Source organism: Athene cunicularia (genome assembly GCF_003259725.1).
Source record: "Athene cunicularia isolate RWA chromosome 17 unlocalized genomic scaffold, athCun1 chr17_part1, whole genome shotgun sequence".
Lineage (NCBI taxonomy): Eukaryota > Metazoa > Chordata > Aves > Strigiformes > Strigidae > Athene > Athene cunicularia.
Window position 1 is genome coordinate 6,493,433 of NW_020799122.1, and position 25,432 is coordinate 6,518,864.

Here is a 25,432-nt window from a genome sequence, read left to right on the forward strand (position 1 = left end):
TCTTAAACCCCGGCAGGGGCCGGGCCGGAGGTGGCTCTGCACCGCACCTCCCCTCCGCCGCTGGCCCTGCTGAAGGGGCGGCCGTGCGCCGCCTTGTCCCCTCCGTGCCCGTCGGTGAACCCCCCGCGGGTCCCGCTGCTCCAGCCCGGCCCGGGACGGAGACCTTCCCCGCAGAGGGCTTGCAGAGCCCGTGTCTGCCTGCTGGCTCTGCCCCTTCGCAGCGTTCTACGAATTTAGGTCCTTGATACAAATTTGCAAAGAAATGCACGTGCAGCCGCCACAAAGGCGGTAGTTTGAGAGCTGATAATGCTGCCCTTAGTCATCGGGTTTAGTGTTCGCTGTTCTCTCTGGAGGCTCGCTGCCTTTTTGCTTTCTCTCATCCACCCCGTTCCACTGTGCTGTAGAGCACACGGCCCGAGTTTGAGCGGCATTCAGGTATCTCTGCCTCATACCAGATCATGTGAGGGTCACAAATACATCGTGTCATCCGGACAGTTGCAGAGGCACCTGCTTTTAACCATGAACCAGAGGTGTGCAAATGCGCTCAAATATCTCAGTGAAAGGCTAGAAAAAGGGAAGATGCTTTGTATGTTATGTACAGTACTCTTTTTTTTTTTTTTTTTCTGTTTGGATTATAGACTGTCTGTCTCCTTTTACTAGAAAAGTTGCCAGACTGGGAGAATTTCAACAGTAGAAAGTGCAGCACAATCTCATACTAGCCGAGATGCCGGTGTGCAGACGGATCAAAGTAAAGATGCTGTCCAAGACTTCCAGCAAGAAGTCCAAGTAGATTACACTAGCCTTCTATCATTCCTTCAGAGAGTGGAGGATGCTGTTATCAAAGAGCTAAATAAAAACTGGAAAAGCCGTGCCTTTGATGGCTTTGAAGTGAACTGGACAGATCAGAACGAAACAGTAAGTTGACAGAATTCAGATCTTTGTTATTTCCCAAGCAGAGTGGGTTGCAGTTGCTCTAACTTGTTAGTTCTGTTTCTTACTGCTGTGATTGTTCTTGCCAGATTCTAATAATTAGACATTGCTGGTTGTTTTTTCTCCAGCTTTCTCCCTTGCTCGTGGTCTGGCCTCACTTGCTCAAACTGTTCCTCCTGCCAATGACTGTGTTGCAGAAGCTTTGTGAGAAGGAAGCCTGCAGTTGGTGTTAAGTAGCCCCTTTAGAGCATGCCAGAGTAGCAGGTCACTCAAAGCAGTTGCAGGCAGTGATCTGGCAGCTCTTCCTACTTAGACTGTGTTTGTTTAGTGTACAGTGCTCAAGAGTGGAAGCAATTCGTATCAGTCAGTGCATGTTGGTACCTGTTTTCAAACCATTGCTTGTGAAACGTAGCGAGTGCTAGAGTCATACCTGGGGGGCTGTTGTAAATCCTCCTGGCACAGCCTTCCAGAGCTGTCATGCAGCCTGTGAGAGGTAATTATGTGGCGACAGTTGGTTTGGTAGGGTCATGTGTTGTGGGTTGTTTTTTCCCAGTAGGAATTAAACAACTTTTTCATGTATATCTGTGTGCTGCTTGGACAGAGGGGAAGCCAATGCTGTAACCGTACAATCGTATGCAGGGGCCTGCACAGATCTCATTTCTCTGTGTTCGGACGTTATTGCCTGAGTGCTCGAATCTGATCTCTTCCAGGTGTTGTGTTTGCATACGCTGTCATACCCAGAGGCTCAGGATCAAAACCTGCAGGTTACCAGCGTCTCTTGGAATGCAACTGGATCCGTGGTTGCGTGTTCCTATGGCCGGTGAGTACCTGAACGGAGTGAGAGTGCAGCTGAGCCTGGTGTGACGTCTCAGGCTGACCTGAGTTTCACATACATTTGCTTTCTCCGCAGTAATAAACTAGATGTGTATATATATCCACCTTATGCAACTTAAATAATTCATATTTAAAGAAACAAAATCTCCAGGCAGTCTTAAGTGATGGCTTTTATTTCTTCTACCTCCCCGCTGCCCCAAAAATGGATACATGTACTCTTACTGCTTTGTTTCTAGATAGATTCTCTTTGGAAAGAAAATGTAAAGAGCAGATGCACTTGCAAATATATGTAGGTGAGGTTTGGAAGTAGGTGCTTATCTTCACTGAAGATCGTGTTGTTTTAATGTGGTCTCTTAGCACCCCGGATGAACCTGGCACCCGTTCACGCGTGCGCCTGATGCCACAGACATGTGCTAACAAACATGTAGGGATTTCTGAAATGAGGGTTGGACAAAACAGTCATCTCATCTCTGTGTGTCTATAGCAGCCTCTCCTTTCTGTGCTCTACTGCTGCCCTTATTCCTTTTCCATTCTGCTACCATTTCCTTAGATTAAAAGCCCCAGCAAAAAGGAATGAGTGAATGTGTAGGGAAGAGCAAAACAGGGCAGACGTGTATGTTACTTGCTCCTGCTCTTCCAGTCCACAGCTGTTTTCGGATTATAATGTGGTTTCTGTGTCTGTGGTTACCCTCAGCAGAATTCCCTTCCATGAACTCACACAGTCTCTGTGAATCTGTGTAAACTTTTAGCATCTACTGCATCCTTTAATAAGGAGTTTCAACTACCCATTGTATGCAAAATTGCTCCTTTTATTTGATCATATCTCTTCCAATGAAAGGATTAAGAGCATCAAATAGAGGCAGTAGAAGTCAGGCTCAGAATCATTGCTTCCTGTCCTGACCACTGGCTGTTCTGTAGATCTCTGTCCTCCATATCGTCTCCATGTAGCAGGACAGGACATCATATTGGTCAGGGCGTGCTAATGACAGAATACACGTAACATTTGGTCAGCGTGTGATGAGTGAAACTGGTAGAAATAATGGAGTGGCAGGTGTCTGTTGGCCATCCCAGAGAAATAATTCATGATCCACTTGTGACAAACAAGTATAATGGGCATGGGACTGGGTTGAAATCTCTTGAGCTGGGGTGCGTGGCATGATTTGTGCAGGGTCATCAGCACCATTTGGTGGTTGTGAAGAATGTTCTCTGTTCCTGGGGAGGCACCTGGACTTCAAATCGTGCTGCTTCTTTCAGGCAAAGCAAGACTCAGCAAGTCTTTTCAGCCCCTATCAGTCCTCCAGGTAATATATTTCCTCGCTGGGTATTCTCAGACCCTGGCTCTTTGAGTGCTTGTTTAGAGGAAATGTGGTTTGCAAATCAGCAACAATTTTGGTCTCTTTAGATTTTTCATTCCCAGATGAAGTAGCAACTTTCTGTATGCGCCCTTTAGATTGTTCCCATCATTTGAATGGTTAATAGGTCTTGAAATAGTGAATCATATCTGAAATTTCCTTGCTGGCACTTTGTTCCGTAAGTACACCGACACGTACTGTATATATTCCAGCCTGCAGAGAGGTTTCATCACCTCATGATCCCTTCGCCTCAGTTTTCCTTCAAGCCACAAAGCAGCACGTTTAAGTGACCAGTGGGGCATGCCCGAGCTCTGCTAGACTGAGATGCTCTGTGGAACAGACAAGGCAAGACATAGTTTTCTCTTCTTCAGGTTGGAGGGTGGGGACTGGAGCACAGAGAAATCCTACGTTTGTACCTGGAACCTGGACAGAAGAGGGTTGAATCCGCAGCGCCCTGACCTAGTGGTGGACGTTCCCAGTTGTGTCATGGGCCTGGCTTTCCACCCCTCCCAGCCGTCGCTGATAGCTGGTAGGTTGCTCTTACCTGGGATCCCATCTGACCTGTATCCTCATCTCCTTCACCTTGAATCATGGCTTTCCTCTCTCTCAGCTCAGCCTGAGGTATCTTGCAGAACGGATGGTGTTGCAGCTCCTCAGACTGAGGAACTAATGCTCACCAACATCGCTATAACTGCGCTGTTGCTTCTGAACTGAGACTTGCTGCTTTTTCAGGGACATCTGCCTTCATATCACCCCCTCAGAGAGATGAGGGAGGGAAGCTCAGCCCAGGTGTAGGTGGGAAGAGTGTCCCTATTTCAGTAGAGCTGCATTTTCTCATACCAGAGCTGACTGTGCCCTGCATAGAGCTGCCAGCCTTTTGAAGCTGGCAGGCCTGTTTCCACCAAAGCTTCATTTGTGCATTTTCTCTGAGGTATTAGGAGGTTTATCTTTGTCCCTTCAGGCGGCCTTTTCAGTGGGGAGCTGGTGGTGTGGGATACCAGCAGGACAGAAGACCCTGTGGTCTGGAGGACGGGGATGACAGGTGACACTCACACCGATCCGGTCTATCAGGTAACAACAGACAGGGCTGGGGGGAGGGAGTTGCCATTGCTCTATTTCAGCCCTTCAGTTCCTGTCCAGACAGGCTGCTGCATTTCAGCAGTTACATTCTCTTTTGGTTGGCTGTTTTGCCCCAAACCTGGCTACTGAACTCAACACTCGCTTTGTAAAAAACTCCTTGCTGTTCAGAATAAAGGAAGAGGAGGCCCGTTCCCATGCTGTGACTGTTTATTGATGCAGATGCAGCTCACAATACCCGTAGTGGCTTAAAAATGTTAAGTAGCAAATCCTTTGCTACCTGCTTGTAAGCATGTCCTACAATCTGGCTTCCTAATGCTTCTTGTCCTTGCGGGGTCCAGTGACTCTGGGCAACCTGTAGATTTTCTCATCTGAAAGTCAGGAAAATGCTGCTGTTTATAGCTATAAATGTGACATCTCAACAATGATGGCAGGTGAACCCCAGAAACTCTCTGCAGCATTCAGCCTGAGACCCCAACTGCATTTCTGAGCTGGTGTCCGTGTGCCAGCTCCCCGCAGGGCTGGTTTGGTACCGGGATCCCTGGCTAGCACCTGGGCGGGTCAGGGGAGCCGGGCAGCCGTGACAGCCGCTCTCATTGCCCTCGTTTGGAGCAGGTTACCTGGTTACCTGATGCCAAGCACAGAAACCGCTCCCGGCTCCTGAGCGCGTCGACCGACGGGAAGATCCTGGTGTGGAGGGAGGAGCGGGCTGGGCGCCTGGCCTTGGCCGAAGGATTCGCCGTGGTGGCTCAGCAGATCCCTCGCAGCACTCAGCTGAAGAAGGTGAGTTCAGCAGCTCCAGGAGAACTGCTTTGACAAAACCAGTCTAAACACTGGAGCCCTCGTGGCAGAGCTCGCCTTCCATGTGGGAAGGGCCAGGAAAAGCCCCTTTGAACATTGACCCCATCTCCCTTCCCATACTGAAATCACTCCCTGGAAGACAAAACAGCTGAGGATTGCCACGCTCTATGGAGAAGCTGCTGGGATGGAGAAGAGAACTTGTTTGTAACGCTAATTCACACAAATCCCCCTGTAGGAGGATACTGCAGAGGTTAACAGCTGAGCAGTGCTACAGAGAGTGTAGCTGCTGTGAGTTGTGCACCTGGGGGGGCTGGTTCAGGCAGCTGTAACCCCACCTGTGTTTCCCTGGAGCCCCCAGCTCCCACCAGCTTTGTCTCTTTTACTCCCAGTTCGCCTGGGGCGAGGCAGCCGTGGGTGTGACCTCACTCTCCTTTTCACACTTCGATCCCCGTGTATTCGTTGTGGGCGTGGAAGGCGGCTACTCCCTGAAGTGCTCCACAGCAGCAGCGACTCCGGCTCTCCGCAGCACCGGCGGTTCCGTCCCACTCCGGGCTCCCGCGGAGCTCGCCTTCGCCCCGCACGGTGGGCCCGTCTACTCCGTGAGCTGCTCGCCCTTCCACAGGCGAGTGCTGGGAATTGGTTCTGGTGCTGCATGTTGGACACAGTTATTGCCTGGCTCTGAATGTGCATTTTTTCAAATAGCCCTTGAGTGGGAGCGTGTACAAGTTCCAAAAAAGGGTCACCTGGCATCCGGAACTTGATTGAGTCCCTTCCTGCCGTAGGAGAAACAATAGCCACTGGCTCTGGTGCCGCTGCCCACGAGAAGACGCTGCGTGTGGGCACAACACAAACACGAAATGGCGTCTGTGCCCAGGCCAGGGTAAAGCATTAGCACCTTCCTTCGATCATCCTCGACATTAATGTTAAAGATTAAAGACAAGGGGAGGAGCTAAAAAAGTCATTTACTTATCAGTGCTTAAGGGATCTGCTCATCAGACATCTTACTGGCAGCTGCCTGCATTTAAATCAGCAGCTCACAGCTCTGCCGGGGCAGCAGCCCCAAGCCACGTTTCTGTGAAACATGCTGACAGCCCAGGTTTGCGTTTAATTTGCATGAGACAAACACAGCCCTAACAATGCCCGGCTCCAGGTCAGCAGTTCTCAGGCATCCCTGGCCCACAACCCACCAGCAACCCTCAGTGGACAACATGAGCCCTCATTAACCTCAATTGAGGTCAGTGACAAAGCTCTGTCTCTACCGACCACATCCCGGGGCACGGCCTGGAAACTGCTGCTTTAGGAAACACGTTCAGACCTTTGCGAAGCAGCGCTGTCACCCACGGTCACACTCCTTTGGTGAATTTTGTTTTCTCTCTTTAGCAATAAAGCCAAATCAAGTTGTTTCTTGCTGCTCCCTTCCCCCAGGAACCTCTTCCTGAGCTGCGGGACTGACGGACAAGTTCACTTGCACTCCATGTTGCAGACACAACCCCTCATTTCTCTTCAGTTATCAAAGAAATACCTCTTCTGCGTGCGCTGGTCTCCAGTTCGACCACTGGTCTTTGCAGCTGCGTCAGGGGAAGGTAAGTAACTGCAGGTGCCTATTCTTAGACAAAAAATTAAGACTGTGCTGGGTATTAATTAGCACAAGTCAATTGTACTGATTAGCACTTCCCACAAGGAGAGAGCACTGACCATTGTTTGTACTGTGTAATTAGTGTAACAGAATAATTTCTAACTCTAGCAGGATGCCTTCAGTCACAGTTATTTTTCACTTCTGACACTACCCTCTGTTGCCACGGCCCTTCACAGGGCTCTAACATGGCAGTGTGACCGTGGCTAAAGCTTCATTCCAGCTTCCTTGGTTTTGACATTTAATTTTAGAGCTAATGGTTTAAAACAAGAACTTTTTCCTTAGAGGATTGCCCAAACATTTTTGAGTTAAGATTTCACAGAATTTGGCAAGCTGGTTTCAGGCTTCTGACAGCAGAATAAGTCTGCAGTGTCTTGCAGTGATGTGAGCTGTCACAGCCTAGACCCCATCAGAGGGTGGGGAAACGCAAAAAAGAACTTCCAAGTTCCAGACAAGTAGATACTCCTCTGCTGTTAAATTCCAAGTTGCTGCCATAAACCTGCAATAAATGTTTCTGGTTTACAGGAGACGTGCACCTGTTTGACTTTGAGAAGAGCTCACACAAGCCTGCCCTTTCCCTGAAGCAGGCCGCGGGCGAACACCCCGTGTACTGTCTAGAATTTAACGTCAAGCAGAGCCAGCTCCTGGCAGCAGGGGATGCTACCGGGGCCGTCAGAGTCTGGCAGCTCAGTTCTGACTTCACCGAGCAGGGACCCAGGGAAATGAATCGCCTGGAGCAGCTGGCGAGCGAGATCACGGACTGAGGCGGCCACGCAGCCGCCTGCCAACGCGAAGCTCGTTACTGCTGTGGCTGCAGGAAAAGCTGCTCACTCACCTCTTCCACTGCAGTGGCCTGAAAAACACACCGAACTCTGACAGCTGGAGTTTCATCCACGTGACAGTTAAATCTGCATTTAACCATTAAACACAAGATGATGTGGTTCGACCAGTAACTTTTATTGAAGCACACTGCAATATGTTTGTTTTCCCTAAGATTTTTAAGCTAAGCAGTTTAAGGTTACATCATAAAGTAACATTGATTATTGTAGAGCACAGAGAGAGAGAGAGAGAGACACATGCAAAGCTATAGTCAGCAAATGTGAGCATGTTCTTTGCATCTTTTGGTACTAGTGTTTCAGATCAATTCACAAAGAGTGAACGTGTAAATTCTATGTAGTCGTAGGCAGAAGGAAGTTCTCTGCCCTTGCCGTCCATGTAGGGCTTCATGTGAGAAATGCAGTAATCGGCCTGTTCCCGGGTCAGGTTCTGAAAGACAAAGACGGGGCGGAGGTGGAGACGTGGAGAGGGGAGCATTTACGAGGGGCCCTCCCCTGTCCAGGGGCACCCACAGCTCGGGGCAGAACCCAGAGCAGCAGAACTACGCCCGGCCTGGAAGGGCTGGGGCTGTCTGCACAGTGTGGTTAAGGGTTGAAAGGTCTGACCCGATTCTTCCCACCAAAGAGAAGACAGAGCAGGTAACCGATACGAGGAAGCAGCGCAGCCTCTTTGTTTCTCTGCCAACTGGTGGGATTCAGACTGGAAAAACTTGCTGTCTGGGTAGGGCTGGGAGAGGGAGGAGACGTTCCTGCTGTGTAAGCTTAGGCTTAAGTTTCTCCTTTAAATCGCTGTCTGGAGAAACATCTCCCTCTAGTCTCCCAAGCGATGGGAGGGAAGCAGCAGTGTTGGAGGATGGACAGGGGGAGCACGCTCCCTTCCCAGGCCCTGGACTAGCTCTTGTTTTACTCAGCCCGAGTCGTTCTTTGGCAGTTAGAGCTTTCCCTCTCCCTGCCCAGAGGCAGGAAGGCAGCTGGGTAGGCAGGGCTGTTACCATCCTTTCTGCGTTTGCTGCAGAGACCCTGGCAGGTTCAGAACTGACTCTACAGTGATAGGAACCTCCAGGCAATTAGTGCTGGTTGTTGTTAACGATCTATGAACACAAAGCCTCCGTCTGTTCCCGGTGGGCCACAACCAGCACCCACTCACCTGGTAGAGCTCCTCCTTGGTCACGTAGGGCTTCCCCTCCGAGCTGAGGGCGCGGAAAGCGCTCTCAATCTCCTCGCTGGATTTCACATTCTCTGTTTCCCTGCTGATCATGAAGGCCATGTACTCCTGCAGCGAGACGTGCCCGTCCCTGCCGGGAAACAGCACGTCAACAGCTGGAAACAGCCAGAGCACGGGGCTCCCACACCTCCCAGGGGCTGCGGCTCTTCTGGGAGGGGTGAAGGGCTTAATGTAGGAGATTGTCACCACCAGATCAGTCCCCAAAGTGAATTTCTTCTTCACAAGTGTCAGGCCTACCTTCAGAGACCTGTACATGAATTGTTGTGAAAAGCCTCTCCCCAGGAGCACGGCTCAGGCCATGAGAGACCTTCCAGCCACCTCCCCAAAGGGTACGGATACATATTCTGCACTAGAAATCTAAAAGGTGCAACTCACGTACCTGTTGGGATCGACAGTGTCAAGAATAGACTCAAACTCCGGGTCGGGTTCTCCTTCCTCAACCATGGGCAGGTCGTAGCCGAGAGAGCGCAAGCAAGACTTAAACTCCTGGTGATTAAGTCGTCCAGATTTGTCTTTGTCAAAGTGCCTAAAAACACAAAAGCCCTTTTTTAAGTGTCAGTTGTTGAGTAGCAAAAGCTACACAGTGGGTTGAAAACTAGAACAGATGATAACAGCCCACTATTCTGGATAAGTGAGCTTGATGGAATAAACAGTCCCCATCTAACATAGGTAAAATGTGAGGACAATTTTTTTACTTTGCTTAAAAAGCATCAAAAAAATGGCTGTGTTGCCAGCTGGAATTCCTGCAGTGAGCGTGCCCAGGAGAGGCTCTGGCGCGGCGCTGGCTGCGCCCAGGCAGCAGCGGGGGGCTCTGGAGGCTCCTGCCATCTGGCAGAGCGCAGAGCAGCTCAGCGCAGAGTCGGGCAGACAACAAAGGAGCTACAACCAGATCGGTCAGGGGAATCCTGTCAACAGGAGCCATCCACGTGCCAGGAATAGCTCCCAAGCATTCCTCTGGCACGCGTTCCCGGGACTCACTTGAACATCATGCTGAACTCCTTCAGGGCCTCCTCCGTGACTCCAGTCGTGTTTCTGAAAAGGAAGCAGCAGAGCTGGTGAACAGCTCCTCAACCACAGAACTCTGCTGGAGCCCCTCTGCCCCCAGCCAGCATCCGCAGCGGAAGGTGAGGACAAACGAGCAAACACAAGACATCCCCGCGGCTCAACTGAACAAAATGATTCCTGTAAGATCTCGCCCTTGCTAACGGGCAATGGGAGTTACTTCCAAACTGCTAACGCCATCCCTCTGAAGAGGGCCGGGAGGTGGGGGGATTCATGAGCTCGCTCCACCCGTCAGTTGGAGCACAGGAGAGGTTTGTTTTCAGACACAGGCAGCTCTGTCTCCTGTCCTCTACCCCCCCCGTTACACCGGCTTTACACCACTCGTGGGCCTGGCAGTACCGAGCCTGAATCTGCTGTTCCAGGTTGTGCTGCATTCTCATCCCCAGCTGGTCAAGCTGGTCCCACTGCTGGGCCAGCCCCACGGTGCTGTGCTCTGTGTATTTGTTGTCCAAGATAAGTGCCTCTTCCATGGCCGCTCCAAGGTCCTCAATCTTCTTCAGCTGGCTCCTCATCGCTCGGATCTCCTGGTGCTTGCGCTGTTAGGAGGGAGTGAAGAGCAGAAAAATGGAGGAGTGCAAAAAAACCCCTTAAAAAGTTGCAACACAGGCTGGCAGGGGAGGAAGGGTTATACTCTTCTTTTTCATATATTATAAATACATATACTGGGATTTGTAAACTAGTATTCAAACCAACATTCCTCTTCACACATGGTACTGGAAACCAACAGGGCTTGCACAGTTCTTGAGACAAAACCCCCTCTTGTTAGGAACGTGCTGGCAATGCTGTATCCTCTCTGCCCTACCCCACTCATTTAGGAAAAAGAACAAAAAGGAAAACTTTATCTGTGTTGTTTAATGGCTTGTGATGTCAGTAGACATCAGATACATAATTAGAGAATCCCAAAATCTCTTCAGTACTGAGAATGTGTAAAATCAATTCAGATTTTCCTGTGCAGTCACATGTGTTCCCATTCCCAGCCTGTGTTCCTGTGTCACCAGCTGGGAGAGGGGTTTCAGCTACCACTGAGCACTGCTTACCTTAGTAGCTTCCAACTGCGATTCCAGCGTTCCCGATTCCTCCACCATGCAGGACCTAAACACAGAATCACAGTCAGAAAGAGCACCAACCCCAGAAAAATGGCAGGTGGGGCTTGAAATTAACAGTCCTTCCTTGAAATTAAAAATCCTTACAGCAGTATTATTCTCCTGTAGATATTTTAAACACTGTTTTTGTGTTTTGTTTATTCTGACTCATCCTATTGCAGACTGACATGTGCACATCTCGTCTGATTCTCATTTCTTTATATAGTTAATTTCTAGCCCCATTTGAAAGGCAACATGATCAGCAGCCACACTTCATGCCAGATCCAAAGCGCCCGCTTTACTGGACCTAATGAAATTAGAAACTTGGTGCTGTCCCACCCCCTCCCCGTGCCCAGCACACACACGCACATACCAACTACAGGTGATTCACTGGAGATGGGCTGTATTTGCCAGTAAGGTACAGGAGCTCTACAGAGGTGCATTATGTGGGGATAAACTAGGGGGAAAAGTTGTCAAAAACTACTGGTTTGGTTTAAAAGTAACCTTAATAGGGCATAATCTCTGCAGAAAATTATAGGCCTCTCCTACAAAGCAGCAGTGAAGGACCTGCATGTGACAGCAGGGCTGTGCTGTGCAGGTGGGCTGTCCTCTCCTTTTACTCGGGGGTGTTTAAGTCCCTAAAACTTAAGTCACTGATATTTAAATCACTAAACCCAGGTTTTCGTCCCCACTGAAATCCATCCTCCTACATGCTTTTGAGCCTCTTGAGAAGCTTCTGAATCACTCTGTAGCAATGAAAATGCACCAAACATCTGGGTGTTTTTCACCACAGGGTTAAGGCTCAGATTCAGTGCACGCCCAGAACCCTGAGCAGGAAGCTGGGAACCAACCGTGGAAAGAGTCAACAGGGAAACAAACCTCCAAGCATCTCTAAGCCGTGAAAGTTAGTTGGAAGGAAAGCGAGCCTTGGAATTAAAAAGTGCATTTGAAAACCAAAGTGAGGTAAGAAAATAAGAGGAAAAAACCTTCCAGATAGATCATCCCCAACTTCATACTGATAGACACGAATGACACGACGATATGCTATGCTAGTCAAAGAAAAGAAACCAAGTAAATTCCAAAAAGGAAGAAAGAAAGAACAGAGGAAAGAGCACACCCAAACACGGCCACGGCAGTGGAGCCACACTCCAAGCCAGCACCACCTTGCAGCAAACACAAGCAAGTACTTAATGAAAGAAAATTATTCAAATTCTGGTTGCACAAACACAAAAACCTGTTACTAGTTTGGCATAAGTCACAAAAAGTGAATCTCACTAAGAGACGAATTGAAGTCTTGCAGTTAACTCATCTACAGATTCTTTACAGGCATTCTTCTTCCTAAACTCCAAATTCTTCCTCCCCACCCCAAAGAAAACCTCCTCCAGGCAGCGCCGGGCGCACACAAGCAGCTACAGCACACGGCAAAGCAAGGTGTACGCACGGCGACTTTTATCTCGAAACTTCTCAGAAGCTCTGCCTGCCCTCCTGCCAAGGAAGGCTAAGCACAGCCAGTGCCTCTTCTCAGCTAAATCTGCGTTTTTAATCTATTCACGCAGAATTAAGGTCAAATTCTGCCTGGCATATCAGCAGCCTTCTGGTAATTTGTTCAACAAAAGAGCTTGGCATGGTGATCTTGAACCCTGACCCTACATCTTTTAGTAAATGGCTCCTTTCTGTTTGCTCGTTCTTGGATACCAGAACTAATGTACAACACTACTTTACAAAGGAGCAGAGAATTCAGCATCCGTTCCAGGAAAATCTGCTCGGTTCCATTAAACTGTGCAACAAAAATGGGGCAAATGATTTTTATCTGGCAGAAACAGCAGAACACAAGACACTGTGATCATTACAGAGCAAATAAGAAGCACAGTTATCCATGAAGATTCCACCCTTTTATTATGAAAAGCCTTCTCCCTTTATGAGAGGCCCCTGCCACTGCTCCAGCACTTTACTCAGGCCTGACACAGGCCTCTGCGCCAGGCCCATACGCTATTTGTTAGCATTTTACATTATGTCTTATTACAAAGCTTCCATTGTGCTGCAGACTTTTAATACTGAGGAAATTTAAATGGACAGACACACTCTGAGAGGGTTTGGCAGTCTGAAGATGTTTAAAGATCTTGTTATTTCCTTTCCACTTCTGGACAAATGACCAGCGTGCGTCCTCATCAGAACTATTCCCAGGGACACAGAGTGGACTTAAAACTGCAGGCATCAAACGGCCTGCACACCCAGGCAAGTTCACAGGTTCATGTTGGGAGGTTTTGTTTCTTCCTATCAAGGACATAATCTTTGTGGGGCCTAGTTACGCAGCAGATTAAAAAATGGACAGTTCGTATTTACATGCTATGTAGTTTTAAGATACATATTATAATTTCAGTAAAGCCTCTTCATAGGAAACTTCCCTCCCTGTTACCAAAACCAGTCAATATTTTGGAGCTTTAAATGTTGTGAGAACAGTTATGAGAAAAGTTTATTTCACTAAGCAAGTCTCTGAATGCTGGAAAACTAGGAATGTCAGCTGTTTTCCAAAGGCAAACCCTTCTGTGTCCTCCCACATCTCATCACATTAAGAGCCTTTTCCCGTGCAAGCCTCAGAGAGAGCAAGAACAGAAGTTTGGACTTCCATGGTGTGCCAGTGGCTGCCCATTAATAACTTCTTCTGCTTTAGACTGGGAAATGGTTATGTTTCTACTGGTTTATACTTAAATCTGCTCCAAAATCTTGTCTCCTCAGCCAGAGATTGCGCTTTTCAAATAAAAGGGGTTTCAGTGCAACTTTCATGAGCATTGTAATGACAGAACACCACACACAGACAGAGCAGAACACATCACCACATTTTTAAAGATATAAAATTCAATACTAACCCATCTAGCAGGTAAGTCCTGTAGAATGTGAAGATCCAAACATCAGGCAGCAGGACAGAGACAAGACAGTAAGAGAGGGACAGAGATTTGGGTGGGAAGCAAACATCAAAAAGTTAAAAATCGTATTTGTATTTCATTGTTTCATGAAGACACATACAGAGCTATTTGTAAACACACAGAGACAGAGAATCACAGGTTTACATGAAAAGAGAGCTCACCTCCTCCGACCCACAAGGCGAGTGCCTCAGAACTGGCTAACAGCACTGTCTGAGCACCGTTACCTCTGTTTTCTAGAAACATGCTGTTCAGTTCACAGCCATGCTTGACTTGAGATTTTTTTCATTTTTAATGCAGTTAAATCTTTACTCCCACTCCCTAGGCATGGATATTATTAAACAGCACCCTGAGTAAGTCATTACAAAGTAGTCTTAAGCTTTTTTTCCACAGTTTCTTTCTCTACTGAAATTCTAGTGAGATTTCTAACTATACAACACAGAAGGAGCATTAACAGAAACACCACTGGCACTTCATGCAGTCTGCTTGGAGCTATTTGTTCCCCACCCCCCAGCTGTGCTGCAGACTAAGTCGGGAATGACTGGACCAGAGTGAAGTCCTGGATAACTGGAATTACTGCAGGAAAATTAATTCAGAAACATAAACATTTTTGAAGTCTGGTGTTTTAGGGACTTCCTCTTCCCTATGGCTAACGAGGCCTCCCTCAAATTCCAACTCCAGCAAATGAACAGGTCCTGAATAGCCCTTTTTCAGCAGGAGACATTTACAACTTTTAGACCAAAGAGATGTAGGATGGATCACAGAATCCCAGAATGGTTTGGGTTGGAAGGGACCTTAAAGATCACCCAGTTCCCACACCCCTGCCACAGGCACGGACACCTTCCACTAGCCCAGGTTGCCCAAAGCCCCGTCCAAACCTGGCCTTGAACCCTCCCAGGGAGGGGGCAGTCACAGCTGCTCTGGGCAACCTGTGCCGGGGCCTCAGCACCTCACAGGGAAGAATTTCTTCCTTATATCTAATTTACATCTACCCTCTTTCAGTTTAAAACCATTACCCCTCATCCTGTCACCACACTCTCTGAACAAGAGTCCCTCCCACCTTTCCTGTAGCCCCTTTAAGTCCACTATAAGGTTTCCTCATTACAAATAATTTGATTTTTTGTATCCTGGATACAAATATTAGCTGAGGAATTCTCTAAGGGCAGCTCCTGGGAAGACAAACTATACCTGGTCTCCTGAATCCACTGATGGAAAGCATTAGCATGCTGAGCAAATTCCTGGCGCAATTTGTCATTTTCTTCCTGCCTTCGCTGTTCCTTCTGCAGCTCCAATTCACGTTCCTGAGTAACAAACAAAAATAATTTCAGAGATAGCGTGCTTGCCCTCATCCTGTATTACTAGAAAACAAAAACGAAGAGCTGCATACCAGCACAATTCTAAAGCTCCAAACAAGACCGAGTACTCAAAGCACGTCCTGGATATCTAGAAAAATTATCTCAGATGACAACACAGAACATTCCTACTGAATCTTGAGCACTGGAATTGAACCAGCAGTTACTCGACTGCAAAGCATGGACTTATTTTATAGTTAGGGAGGCACATGTGCTTTGTCTTTTGAAAGACCGCAAATGAAAGACCATGAAAACAACCAACAACAGCACCACAAGTTTACAGCTAATGGAAATTTTTCTTTGCTCAGAAATTCTGAGATACTTCCATCTGTAGTGTATGTAGTGACAAACTCTTGTGCTGATTATGTTCGAAGACAACTTCCAAGGAAGACTTGAAAGGTTGCAAATGGTGAAAAGAGTTTTTCTCTGACTTGCCTTGATAATTTTCTGCAGATTCCTCCAGGTTTCTTCAAGAGCCTCCATAGTAAACCAAGTATACGGGTTGGAGGCGACACGGAAGCTCTTGATCTGGCGATCAAGCTCGGCCAGCTGGTTGAAGTCAGCTTGGGCAGAACTAAGCGAGGAACGGAAAGCATCATGAGCTTCTCTCAGTGCTTTGATTTCTTCCAGCGAGTTACAGCGCACAGGATCTGTCAGGTCCTCTTCAGCATTCTCAAACCAACTGTTGAAGGCAGATGCCTTCTTCGCAAAAGTCAGGAACAGATCCTCAACCTAGAAAAGAGAACACAGTCCAGTTGTTCAGTCTGCAGTAATGCAAATATTCTATGAGTTGGTCTGGAATTAACATGCATCAGTGATAGTTTGCCTTTATTACTTATTTCTTGCAAGCATTAAAAAAATTCTTGTAAGTCTCCAGGATCCATAAACATTAGCTGCAATTGAAAAAGCTACAGAAGTTCCAAGTGTTTTTTTCAAAAGAGAACAATTAGATTTTTGCAGCCCCATGGTTTGGCCACTCACCTTTCTGAAATGCTCCTGAGCTTCCAAGAGTTTCTTTTTCCTGGCAGCAGAATTAGCAAGCAGCTGATTCCAGCGTTTCATCAGGGAAGCATGTCGAGCCTCAATGGCCTTTGACTGGATGTGTTTGGCTGCTAGTAGCTGGTCTTTCAGAGCAGTGATGTTTGCAATTCCCTCCTGCTGGAAAGCCTGAAGTCCAGCATCAAAAGTTTCCTGAAGCATTAAAAGAAGAGCAAAATATTTTAGATTGTATTTTTATTTAACCATTCCAATATCCTGCATATAGTTCAAACAGAAATACCAGATCCTTGTATATTCCAGAAGAGTTCACCTGTCTTCTCCACATGGGGTGGAAGCAGCATTAGCACTGACCTGTTTGGTGAGCAGCGTTTGCACAGAAGAGAGGTCACGTCCGTAATCATCCGTCTTCAGACTGTTTTCCTTCTCACCTGGAAAATGAAACAAATTCAGTAAAAATGTCAACCTCTGTCTCAAATGTGCCCTCTATTCCCAATGAGGTTACCCTAAAAGTCTAAATCGGGTATAGCACTGCTGATTACTTTGGGTTTAGGTCTGCTTGTTGCAACAGCAAGAGAAGCAGCCGTGAGAGATCTTTTGAAAGGAAGGAGCATTTCAGTTTCTTTGTGACATGGTACTGTGCCCCAGTACAGATCGTACCTATCCATGACTCCACTACATCTGCTTTCCAGTTGAACTGAAGGAAGGCAGAATTCTCATCCAACTTGGCTTTCCTCTGAGCAGCTGCTTTCTCCAGATCTGACACCTTGCCTCTGAGGCCCTTCATCTTAGCAGTAATGTTCTCCTCATGGTGATTGTTCTACATGACAGGAGAAAAAAAAAGTAATGAACGCCATATGATCTTAAGGTCTTCCAAAGGATCCAGGAAGTTGGTGACAGAGCAAGGACTTCAACTGAAATATATTTTGTTCTCAGTGTACAAACACAGTCCAAGAAATAGCTTTGAAAGCAGTTAACATCAAAAGCTTATTCAGCTGCAAAAAGAGTTTGGGTTTTTTTTTACCAGTTTATGCTCACCTTCTTAATGAGATCCTCTCCGTTAGCACACACATCATTCACTCTGTCTTTATGAACAGTGAAATCAGTCTCAAATGCTTCATGTTTTTTCAGCAAGCCCTGCAAATAGGAGAGACAGTAATTAAAAAAAAAAAAAATCTCACCACTTATTAAAAATGTAAAAAAAATACTGTTCTATATCAGCATAAACTTCTGATAAAAACTATTAATCTTAGCTGGTTAGCACAACTTGCTATTTTTCTGTGAACAAAGGGAGACTGGCATTGACTTCCAGTAAAACTTCAGGCACCTGAATTAACCAGGACTGCCCATCAGGGGTCAAGAAATGCAAAGCTACACCAAATTGCAAGTCATTTCTACAGGAAATAACGTACTTGGGATGCTTTTATGAAATTAATTCATGTTTTTTACAATGTAGGCCTTCAAAAGGAAAAAGGAACCAATAATAATGTCTAAATTAGAAAGAAAGCTCAAGAAAAGGTTCTTTAAGCTCTAACTAACAATAATGCAACAAGAACCACAAAGAGCTGACAACTTTCTCCGTACCTGGATAGCAGCAAGGGTGTCCCCATAATCCTCACTGGCTACCAATGTCATTTTCTCATTGATCCAGGCTTCTTCTTCCTCAACATTCGCTACAAACTGCTGGTATTCCAGAGACTCCTCTAGACGTTGACCCCTGTATGGGAAGAGAAAGGTAAGCTTAGTCACAGTGCTGCATTATGGCTTTTAGATGCAAGATGTAAAAACAAATTACAGCATCAAAAAAACTAAGAATGTACAGAGACTGAACCCTAAACACATCCTCATTTATACTTCACTTCTCCAGCAGCAGGCTGCAATGTCTACAGCTCTAGAAATTCACTGGGCCACAAAGCCTGCAGCTACTGAAGGACTAAAATTAATAATTTTGTTCCAAAAGCTTCTATTCAGAAAAACATCCTGATAGTGGATTAAGGCCAGTTAATTTTAATTCTATGGTTTCCAACTGGTGCCAGAAAAGGCTTAACACAGCACACCTCAAAAATGACTCACATTTCTACTGAGGAACATTATCACTACACTCTTTTTGATAGTCTCCAAGAGTCTATCGTCAGTGACGTGCTATTACATCATATTACTGACCAGTAACCCACACCCTAAACCCCTGAAATTCAGTTAAATCTGGTCATGATGAGTCCATATGACTGTTTTAATTAATACTGAAGAACGTATCTCACATACCTAGCAGCTGCCAACTGTTTTAACTCTTTCCAGTGATCCACAAACTGAGCCAGTCTCTGCTGTATCTCCTCCTTTCCGATTGTGTTATCATCTGAAAGCTTCTTACCAGTGTCTAGAACACCCTGGGCAAAGCAGAGAAACACAGCGGTAATGGAACATCACTTGCTCTCTTTTTATGCATTCTATTTGGATGCCAGCAAACCTATTCCTCGCTTCCATATTTCCATGTGCAGGGAAGACACTGTTTACAGAGAAATCTGTCAAGGAGAGGGGCATTTACCTGGATAGCAGGTTCATGGGCAGCTAATTCTGCTTCTAAGCGCTTGTGTTTTTTCCTAAGGTTCTGCACACCAGTTAGGTCTCTGCCATAGTCCTCTGAGCTAACCAGCAGTTTCTTCTCTCTAAATTCAAGAGAGAGGAGAGAAAGATAAAATTTGAAAATTACTTCTATAGGTCAAAACTGACAAAAGAAAAAACACCAAAAACAACACAACAACAAAGCACTGCCAAAAAGGAAATGCTCCTCACAGCACAAAAATCTTGGATGTAAGAAACTGTGTAGTTGAGTTATCAGCAAACAGCAGCTAGCTCCTGGCAGCACATTCAGGAGTAGTGTGTGGGGGAAAGAAAGGAGGTGACAGAGGCCCCACCATTTCTCTCTGAAGGAGAAGAATTTCTTTGTATTCTTTCCTTCTAGTAAGAAAGATACCTTTTGTAAAGTCGTCCAATGCTATTTTTTAGTTTACAAGCATGACAGAAGAATTCTCTAATTTGAATTATTTCAGTCAGGCTCACTCACTTCCTTCCCTCCTCTGAAGATATTAACACCAATATGGGAAGAGCATTTGACTAATTACTACAAGGGGTAGAACACAGAAAAAAAAAAAAAAAAAAGTACTTTAGCCTGAAAAAGTAAGGTTTGAATTTTTGCTAGGAAGTTTCCCAGAAAGAGTAAAGTCAAATGTCAGCTATCTGGTCCAGGTCTAAACAGTGTTAGTTTTTTCAGTACAAAGCTTTCCTTCTTGGGCTTTGACCAAAGGAAACTGTAGATAAGAAGCCACACCCCAGCTAGCGCTGAAGTTGTTTTGAATATAGTTTTGCTTGACTAAGGAGCAAAGGTGGTTTCTTGAATTGATTTCCACATACTTGTGGAAAGGGCAAGTTATAAACCCATACTACAGACTATGAATGCTGTTGGCAAGCTGGCAGCAAGCACATGCACCCACGTCAGAGCCTAGAACTTCCAAAATACACACTTGATCCAGGACTCCTCATCATCCATATCACGGAAAAACTGATGCAAACGGTGGGACTCGTTCAGCTTTGCACGGCGGGCAGACGCCATACTCTTAATCCTCTGAAAGCGCCCATTAATGGTCTCACGTTTATCCTTTACTTGGGATGTGTCAAAAGCACTGCTGGTCATCAAACTATCAGCCTGACTGTTCAGGTCCTTCAGACGATCCTGGAAACGTGGGTGAAAAAGTGCGTGAATTGCTTGGATCTCATTTCTGTGTTTGTTATGTCAGTATAAAAATCATAATCCAACTGCTGTGCAGTCACAGTTTTTATTAAGGAAACATGTTTCAGCAAGTGTATGACTGCAGCATGTATTGAAGTGGTATCTGCAGAATTTGATGATTACTATGATTTATCTTCCAAAACTAAAAGAGAAAGCAGTACCTCATGAGCAGATATATCAGCTTCCAGTAACTGGTGTTTCTTCAGAAGGTTGTTAACCGATGCCAAGTCCTTCCCATAGTCTTCAGATGCCAATAAAGCCTCCACCTGGGGGTAGGGAAGAAAAAAAGGGAATGGAGGATAAGTTGTGTTCACCACCCTTTGAAATTATCATGTCTTTAAAACTCTGCAAATTAATTCTCAATTTTCTACAGCATGGATAAACCTTGGCTTCATCACCTGTTTAATTCCTAACAGATTCTGTGCAAATATGCTTCTTCTCACCTTATCGTTTAGAAATAATAGCAAAACACCCACAAGATTTTAGTCACAATAAAGATTTTTTCAGAATGGCTGGACTTGCTCAAAAGGTGGACTGTGCTTCACAAAAGGAATCAAATATTAGAAAGACAAGACTTGCAAGTCAATAATCCCAATCTCAGTTACCTCTGAAAGCCAGAAATCGAAGTCCTTGATTCCAGTATTGAAATTCTGTTGCTTATTAGCTTCCTTCAGTTTCTGACTCTTCTCTGCCGATTTCTGTACCAGGAATTGCCACTGGTCAGCCAGGGCAGCTAGGCGTGCCTGTTATAAAATGGAAAAGATAAATGCTACAAACTAAAACCATAAATTCTGGTAATGCAAATCCAGAACTTGGTGCAAGTTTGGCTGTCGATTCCAGATACACAGATTACAAAGTCATGATTTCATGCTGCCTAGCTATAATCCAGTTCAACTTTTACATCCTCATCGTAGGATTGGAAAATTTCTCGTCCTTGAGAACAAAGCAGAATGATTACCCTGATTTCTACTGCATGGTTGAAATAGAAAAGCTTCTATAAAACAAGATTTGTTTTTGAGGGACAGTCTCCTCCCCCGATTATCCAAACACTTCTCAAAGCAAAAACTAAGCAAATCTTCCAAGAGTTGTTGCATCTACCTTCACAGCATCCTCGCTGCCAGCACACGCTCCTCTTTCAATCAGCGAGTTCCCCATATCAATGACTCCGCGGATCCGATCTGCGTTGGCATGGAGCTCAGCTTCAAAGGCTTGGTGTTTCTGGTGTTTGCTCTGAATATGACAAAAGCAAAACTGTTAGAGACTGCACAAAGGGCTCCTAAATTGTTCTCATGGGTCGAGAGGACAGCACAAGAGTTGTTGACACACACAAAGAAATTTGCATGTAGCCTGTTCTAAAGTTCTCCCTCTCAATAAGAACGCATTGTTCACTCCAGTAGTAGCTCTCGTTAAACTGAGTTAAACATCAGGCTTTGACCTAGCAAGACTCTTGGAGAGCTGATACATAACTCGGGTAACATCTGCATTTTACAGATGCCCATGCAATGTTCCTTGCGTTAAGCTTAGCTGTTACTTAAGTAAAACTTTCTAATTTTCAATGCCATCACCTTTGAAAAGCAGCAATGATACATACCCTAAGTACCGTAGATCATCCCTTCTACAGTAATTTCACAAATTTCTATTCCCCTTCCTAATCTTTAAGTAATTAAGAGAAATCACTGCTGCAGCCTGCTTTCTGCAGTTGTGATACTAGTCATACACAGCCGCATTACATATTAATGAATCAACAACCTCTATAAAAATAACTGAATTATTTGTTAAAAAATTTGCTCTGCTGAGCTAAAAGCACCATGAGAACAATAGGAGCCTTGGTGTGGGAGGAAGTATGCAGTTCTCTCTCATATATACATAATCCATCCACCCACCAGCAAGATAACAGTAGCACAAAAATGACAAGACAGAATTTACAAGTATTAACTGGAAATGCTAGTAACATTGGACATGGGTATTACAATGCCCTGAGAGAATGGAATGAAAGGAAATATTAGATTAAAAATAAAGGATGGAAAATACTGTAGTGCTGGCATGAGAAATTCTGCATGAACTGCTCTATTTTGGAAACTGTTAATCCCGAAAGCTGAGATTATAAAAACATATCCTTCAAAGCTAGATTTAACAACATGTAAAATTTAATTAAAAAGCTGCCAATTGCATATCTCTGTATAATTACCATGACAACAAATCCCAGACAAGCTTTTTTGGTTTAATATAAAATTCCAATTTTTTTCAATTTAAAAATGAATTTTAAAAAATTAATGTACCACAGCCTAAAGTGACAAACAACAGTTCCTTCCTTTCTTCCTCTAGTTACCTTCCCCTTTCTTCATTCTATCTTCTCCTTCCATACATCCTCATTTTACTCCACTTTTTTGATTCATACAAGTCCTGCCAGCTTGCCATCTGGTACCTAACTTTTTCTGGAGTGCTCCTTCTGTATTATTCCCTTCTATGCTACTGCTGCAAGAACTAAGTCATCTAGGTCTATAACTTTATTGAATCCTCCATCTTCAGCATTTGGTTCTACAAACACAAGCTAACAGAGCTGGCGTTATGTCACGTGTTAAATCATCACCACTGAAGATCCAGAGAGGAGGATGACAGGCCCAATATACAAATTTCTGGAAAAGGAGGATAGAAACCCATTTTTCCATGGGCCAATTCCTAAAAAACCCCACCAAACTAAATCACTATTACACCACGAATTAAACAGATCATGCAGAACACCTGCAAAACGAATACATAAATAAATGATGCTGAATAGGCATTAACAAAAAAGCCACATCCGTCACATGAAGATCAATAGCTGTACCTGGATGTAGGTCAAGAACTAATAGAAAACAAAGAGATTGCATGAACTGATGGATGGAGCAACAGACTGCAACCAGACCTTGGGCTCACACATAAGCTATACAAAGAAAACAAATTCACATACCAGGGCTAGTCCAAACTACTTACCAGCAGTTTGGAAAGCTATAAAACAGATCGAGAGAAGTAGTTCAGTGCATTCATAAACCAGTATTAAAACATAAGAGGTAACTTTAATTAATTATTCCTTAACACTGAAAAATAAATGAGCCTTTGCATTTTAGAACATTACAGAGATGAGACCCAAGAACTCTATTTCCTTATTTTATTATCTAGATGCTGGGACAAAGACAAAATAGCTACTCAGGAGTTTCTTCATGAAACTTGCTGCTGCAGATATCATGTACTTACTAATTATATGCATTAATAATTACCAAGTGAGTTCTATTTTGGGTCTCCTTTCATGCATAATGTAACTTCCATTTTCTCCTTGTTAAATGGAGACCATGTCCAACATGGGATATTATTGTTATCACTGAACAAGAACTCCTGAGCATATTTTCTCAAACCAGAGTATGCTTTGCAAAGTTAAAAATTAAGTTTTGATTTTTGGAGCTAAGACTCATATTCACCTGGATATTTGTGGGATCTTTATATGACTCATCACTTGCAGTCTGGAGTTTTTCACTGATCCAAGCTTCTATTTCATCCACATCACGACTGAACTGCTGGAGTGTCTGAGATTCTCCAAGCTTTGATCTCTTTTCAATCATTTGAGCTTTCAGACGAAGCCACCTGTATGCAATCAAATACATACATTCAATGAAAAACTAGGACTGCACACAGCATCATGTTTAAAGCTACAAAATGCTGCTGAAGAGCATTCTCTTTCGGGCAGTGTGTGCATCCCTCCTAACATGGCAACACTGACCTGTCCAGAACCTCGTTGCGTCTGTTTGCAATGACTCCTTTTGCATAATGATCAGCAGAAATCAACTGGTCAGCAAAAGACTGTAAAACAGCAATTTTCTCTTCCTATTAAAAACAGAAGCCATAAATTAGAACTGTGGTTCCTTAAAGTCAAGTGATGAGCAACGTCTGGAACAAAACAAGACTTTTTTTTTTTCTTCTTTAAATATACATTGTTGTCAATGTGACTCCATGAAAGAAGTCTGTCTTCCACAAGACTGGAGAGTTCAACTTCAGAACATCTTTCACCTGTGGCATTTAGAAAAAAAAAAAGTATCTTCTGGACTTTAAAAGCAGACAGCTTCCTGTTACAAGAAACTGAAAATATACCTTTTTCTGTTGTAAAAAAAGAAACAATAACTTCAAATCATTAATAGATTTACACATATACATGTCACTATTCCTACACTGTTTGTAGGCAGTGAAATACATCCCCATCTGCATTAGCTGCTTCTAAACTTCTGCAGCAAGTCCCAAATGGCTGAATATTTAAGAACTTTATACTAGAAAGTGTACCTGGTAGTAGCTTCTTTTGTGAATATTCTACATAAGAAAACCAACACAATTTTCCCCTTATTTCAGCTACACTCCTCACCTGGACATTGATTGCCTTATCAAAATCTTCATGTTTCTTTATAAGTGCTTCCACACTGTCTAAGGAGTCTCCTTTATCTTCTGTATTTAGGAAAGCCTCTCGGGCAGCCATCCAGTTTTCAGCTTGTTCACAGTCCCGATGAAACAGCTAGAGAGAAAAAAAATAGAACTCTAAAGCATGAGAAAGACAGACCAAGAGCACTTCTCATCACTACAAAAGAACAAACTTTCTTATGAAAGAAGGAATTATTTTTCTTTTTGAAATGCAGCAGAGTACCTGTAGTTCTAGGCACTGGTCTAGCATCATCCTGCGCTGGACCCAGGCCTTCTCTAGGTCTGTCCGTTCTTGATCTAGAATATCCAGTTTCTCTTTGATCTCTGGGCTGGCATAGTGTCCATGAGCCAGAAGCTGTTGTCCAAACTGTTCAAATGCCTGGAAAGTGCCAGTCCTTGCATCTATTTCAGTGCGGTGTTCCTGCAAGGTACAGAGATGTGTTACTAAATAAAGACAGCAGAGCTGAAACTGATCTATTTTTGGAACTCTAAATGGAAAGCGTCAGAAAAAGAAACATTTGTTGATGTTAATGATACACACTTATCTTCCACATACCTGGTGCCTTTCTAATAGAGCTTCAGCTCCAGTCACATCCTTTGCAAGTTCATCTGAGGAGACCAGGCCCCGGATTCCATTGATCCAAGACATAAGGTCCCTGTGAACACATAATATAGAGTTTTTCCCTTCCTCCATTGAATTAAGCCAGAACAGAAAAAATAGTTCTTTTCTGAAACCTCCTCAGAAATATTCCTGTGCAACAATAAGCCATATATACTTCATTAATAATATACCAGACAGGCAAACTGGGGACAGGAGGAATAGTATCTTTACCTGAAGTCACTGAGGAAACGCTGTAGATCATGAGAATCTCCAAGTTTCTCTTTGCGCTGGTCAGCACGTTTTCCCAGACTATTCCAAGCCTGATTCAACTCAGTACATTTTTCTTGGAGATCTTCTGCAGATTCTGGATGTGACTGGATCAGACGCTGGGCAGTTTCACCAAGAGAATTCACCTAGAAATAGAGAAAGGGGAATAAACACAATGCAGACAAAAAGAATCTTTTCTATAGTACAGTCATTTCTGCTAGATTAAAAACAAAAAAGTA

At 44.7% G+C, this 25,432-nt stretch overlaps 2 protein-coding genes across 6 annotated transcripts in view; one reads left to right on the plus strand and one right to left on the minus strand.

The window, feature by feature from the left end:
• The window catches only part of WDR34 (WD repeat domain 34), a 12,189-nt gene extending 4,541 nt beyond the window's left edge, over nucleotides 1–7,648 (plus strand). Inside the window, exons 2-9 of the mRNA XM_026860673.1 lie at nucleotides 661–915; nucleotides 1,641–1,750; nucleotides 3,488–3,645; nucleotides 4,078–4,187; nucleotides 4,809–4,976; nucleotides 5,384–5,616; nucleotides 6,420–6,577; nucleotides 7,153–7,648. Of these exons, the coding sequence (XP_026716474.1) occupies nucleotides 661–915; nucleotides 1,641–1,750; nucleotides 3,488–3,645; nucleotides 4,078–4,187; nucleotides 4,809–4,976; nucleotides 5,384–5,616; nucleotides 6,420–6,577; nucleotides 7,153–7,391 (1,431 nt within the window). The 3' untranslated portion in view covers nucleotides 7,392–7,648. The remainder of the gene's footprint in view (nucleotides 1–660; nucleotides 916–1,640; nucleotides 1,751–3,487; nucleotides 3,646–4,077; nucleotides 4,188–4,808; nucleotides 4,977–5,383; nucleotides 5,617–6,419; nucleotides 6,578–7,152) is intronic.
• The window catches only part of SPTAN1 (spectrin alpha, non-erythrocytic 1), a 43,217-nt gene continuing 25,348 nt past the window's right edge, over nucleotides 7,564–25,432 (minus strand). For 2 of the 5 annotated variants that reach the window (XM_026860472.1, XM_026860469.1), the window contains 26 exons: nucleotides 25,158–25,339; nucleotides 24,882–24,981; nucleotides 24,549–24,746; nucleotides 24,273–24,419; nucleotides 23,640–23,743; nucleotides 23,341–23,503; nucleotides 20,984–21,115; nucleotides 20,491–20,628; nucleotides 20,047–20,151; nucleotides 19,620–19,828; nucleotides 18,644–18,764; nucleotides 18,364–18,485; nucleotides 17,686–17,818; nucleotides 17,140–17,238; nucleotides 16,762–16,921; nucleotides 16,456–16,532; nucleotides 16,087–16,296; nucleotides 15,541–15,837; nucleotides 14,942–15,054; nucleotides 13,700–13,717; nucleotides 10,788–10,842; nucleotides 10,090–10,286; nucleotides 9,667–9,720; nucleotides 9,068–9,214; nucleotides 8,611–8,758; nucleotides 7,768–7,893 (listed from right to left, as the gene is read on the minus strand). In XM_026860472.1, the coding sequence (XP_026716273.1) occupies nucleotides 7,768–7,893; nucleotides 8,611–8,758; nucleotides 9,068–9,214; nucleotides 9,667–9,720; nucleotides 10,090–10,286; nucleotides 10,788–10,842; nucleotides 13,700–13,717; nucleotides 14,942–15,054; nucleotides 15,541–15,837; nucleotides 16,087–16,296; nucleotides 16,456–16,532; nucleotides 16,762–16,921; nucleotides 17,140–17,238; nucleotides 17,686–17,818; nucleotides 18,364–18,485; nucleotides 18,644–18,764; nucleotides 19,620–19,828; nucleotides 20,047–20,151; nucleotides 20,491–20,628; nucleotides 20,984–21,115; nucleotides 23,341–23,503; nucleotides 23,640–23,743; nucleotides 24,273–24,419; nucleotides 24,549–24,746; nucleotides 24,882–24,981; nucleotides 25,158–25,339 (3,555 nt within the window). Of the gene's footprint in view, nucleotides 7,894–8,610; nucleotides 8,759–9,067; nucleotides 9,215–9,666; nucleotides 9,721–10,089; nucleotides 10,287–10,787; nucleotides 10,843–13,699; nucleotides 13,718–14,941; nucleotides 15,055–15,540; nucleotides 15,838–16,086; nucleotides 16,297–16,455; nucleotides 16,533–16,761; nucleotides 16,922–17,139; nucleotides 17,239–17,685; nucleotides 17,819–18,363; nucleotides 18,486–18,643; nucleotides 18,765–19,619; nucleotides 19,829–20,046; nucleotides 20,152–20,490; nucleotides 20,629–20,983; nucleotides 21,116–22,858; nucleotides 22,874–23,340; nucleotides 23,504–23,639; nucleotides 23,744–24,272; nucleotides 24,420–24,548; nucleotides 24,747–24,881; nucleotides 24,982–25,157; nucleotides 25,340–25,432 lie in introns of all 5 variants that reach the window. The other 3 variants (XM_026860468.1, XM_026860471.1, XM_026860470.1) reach the window with 3 other exon arrangements.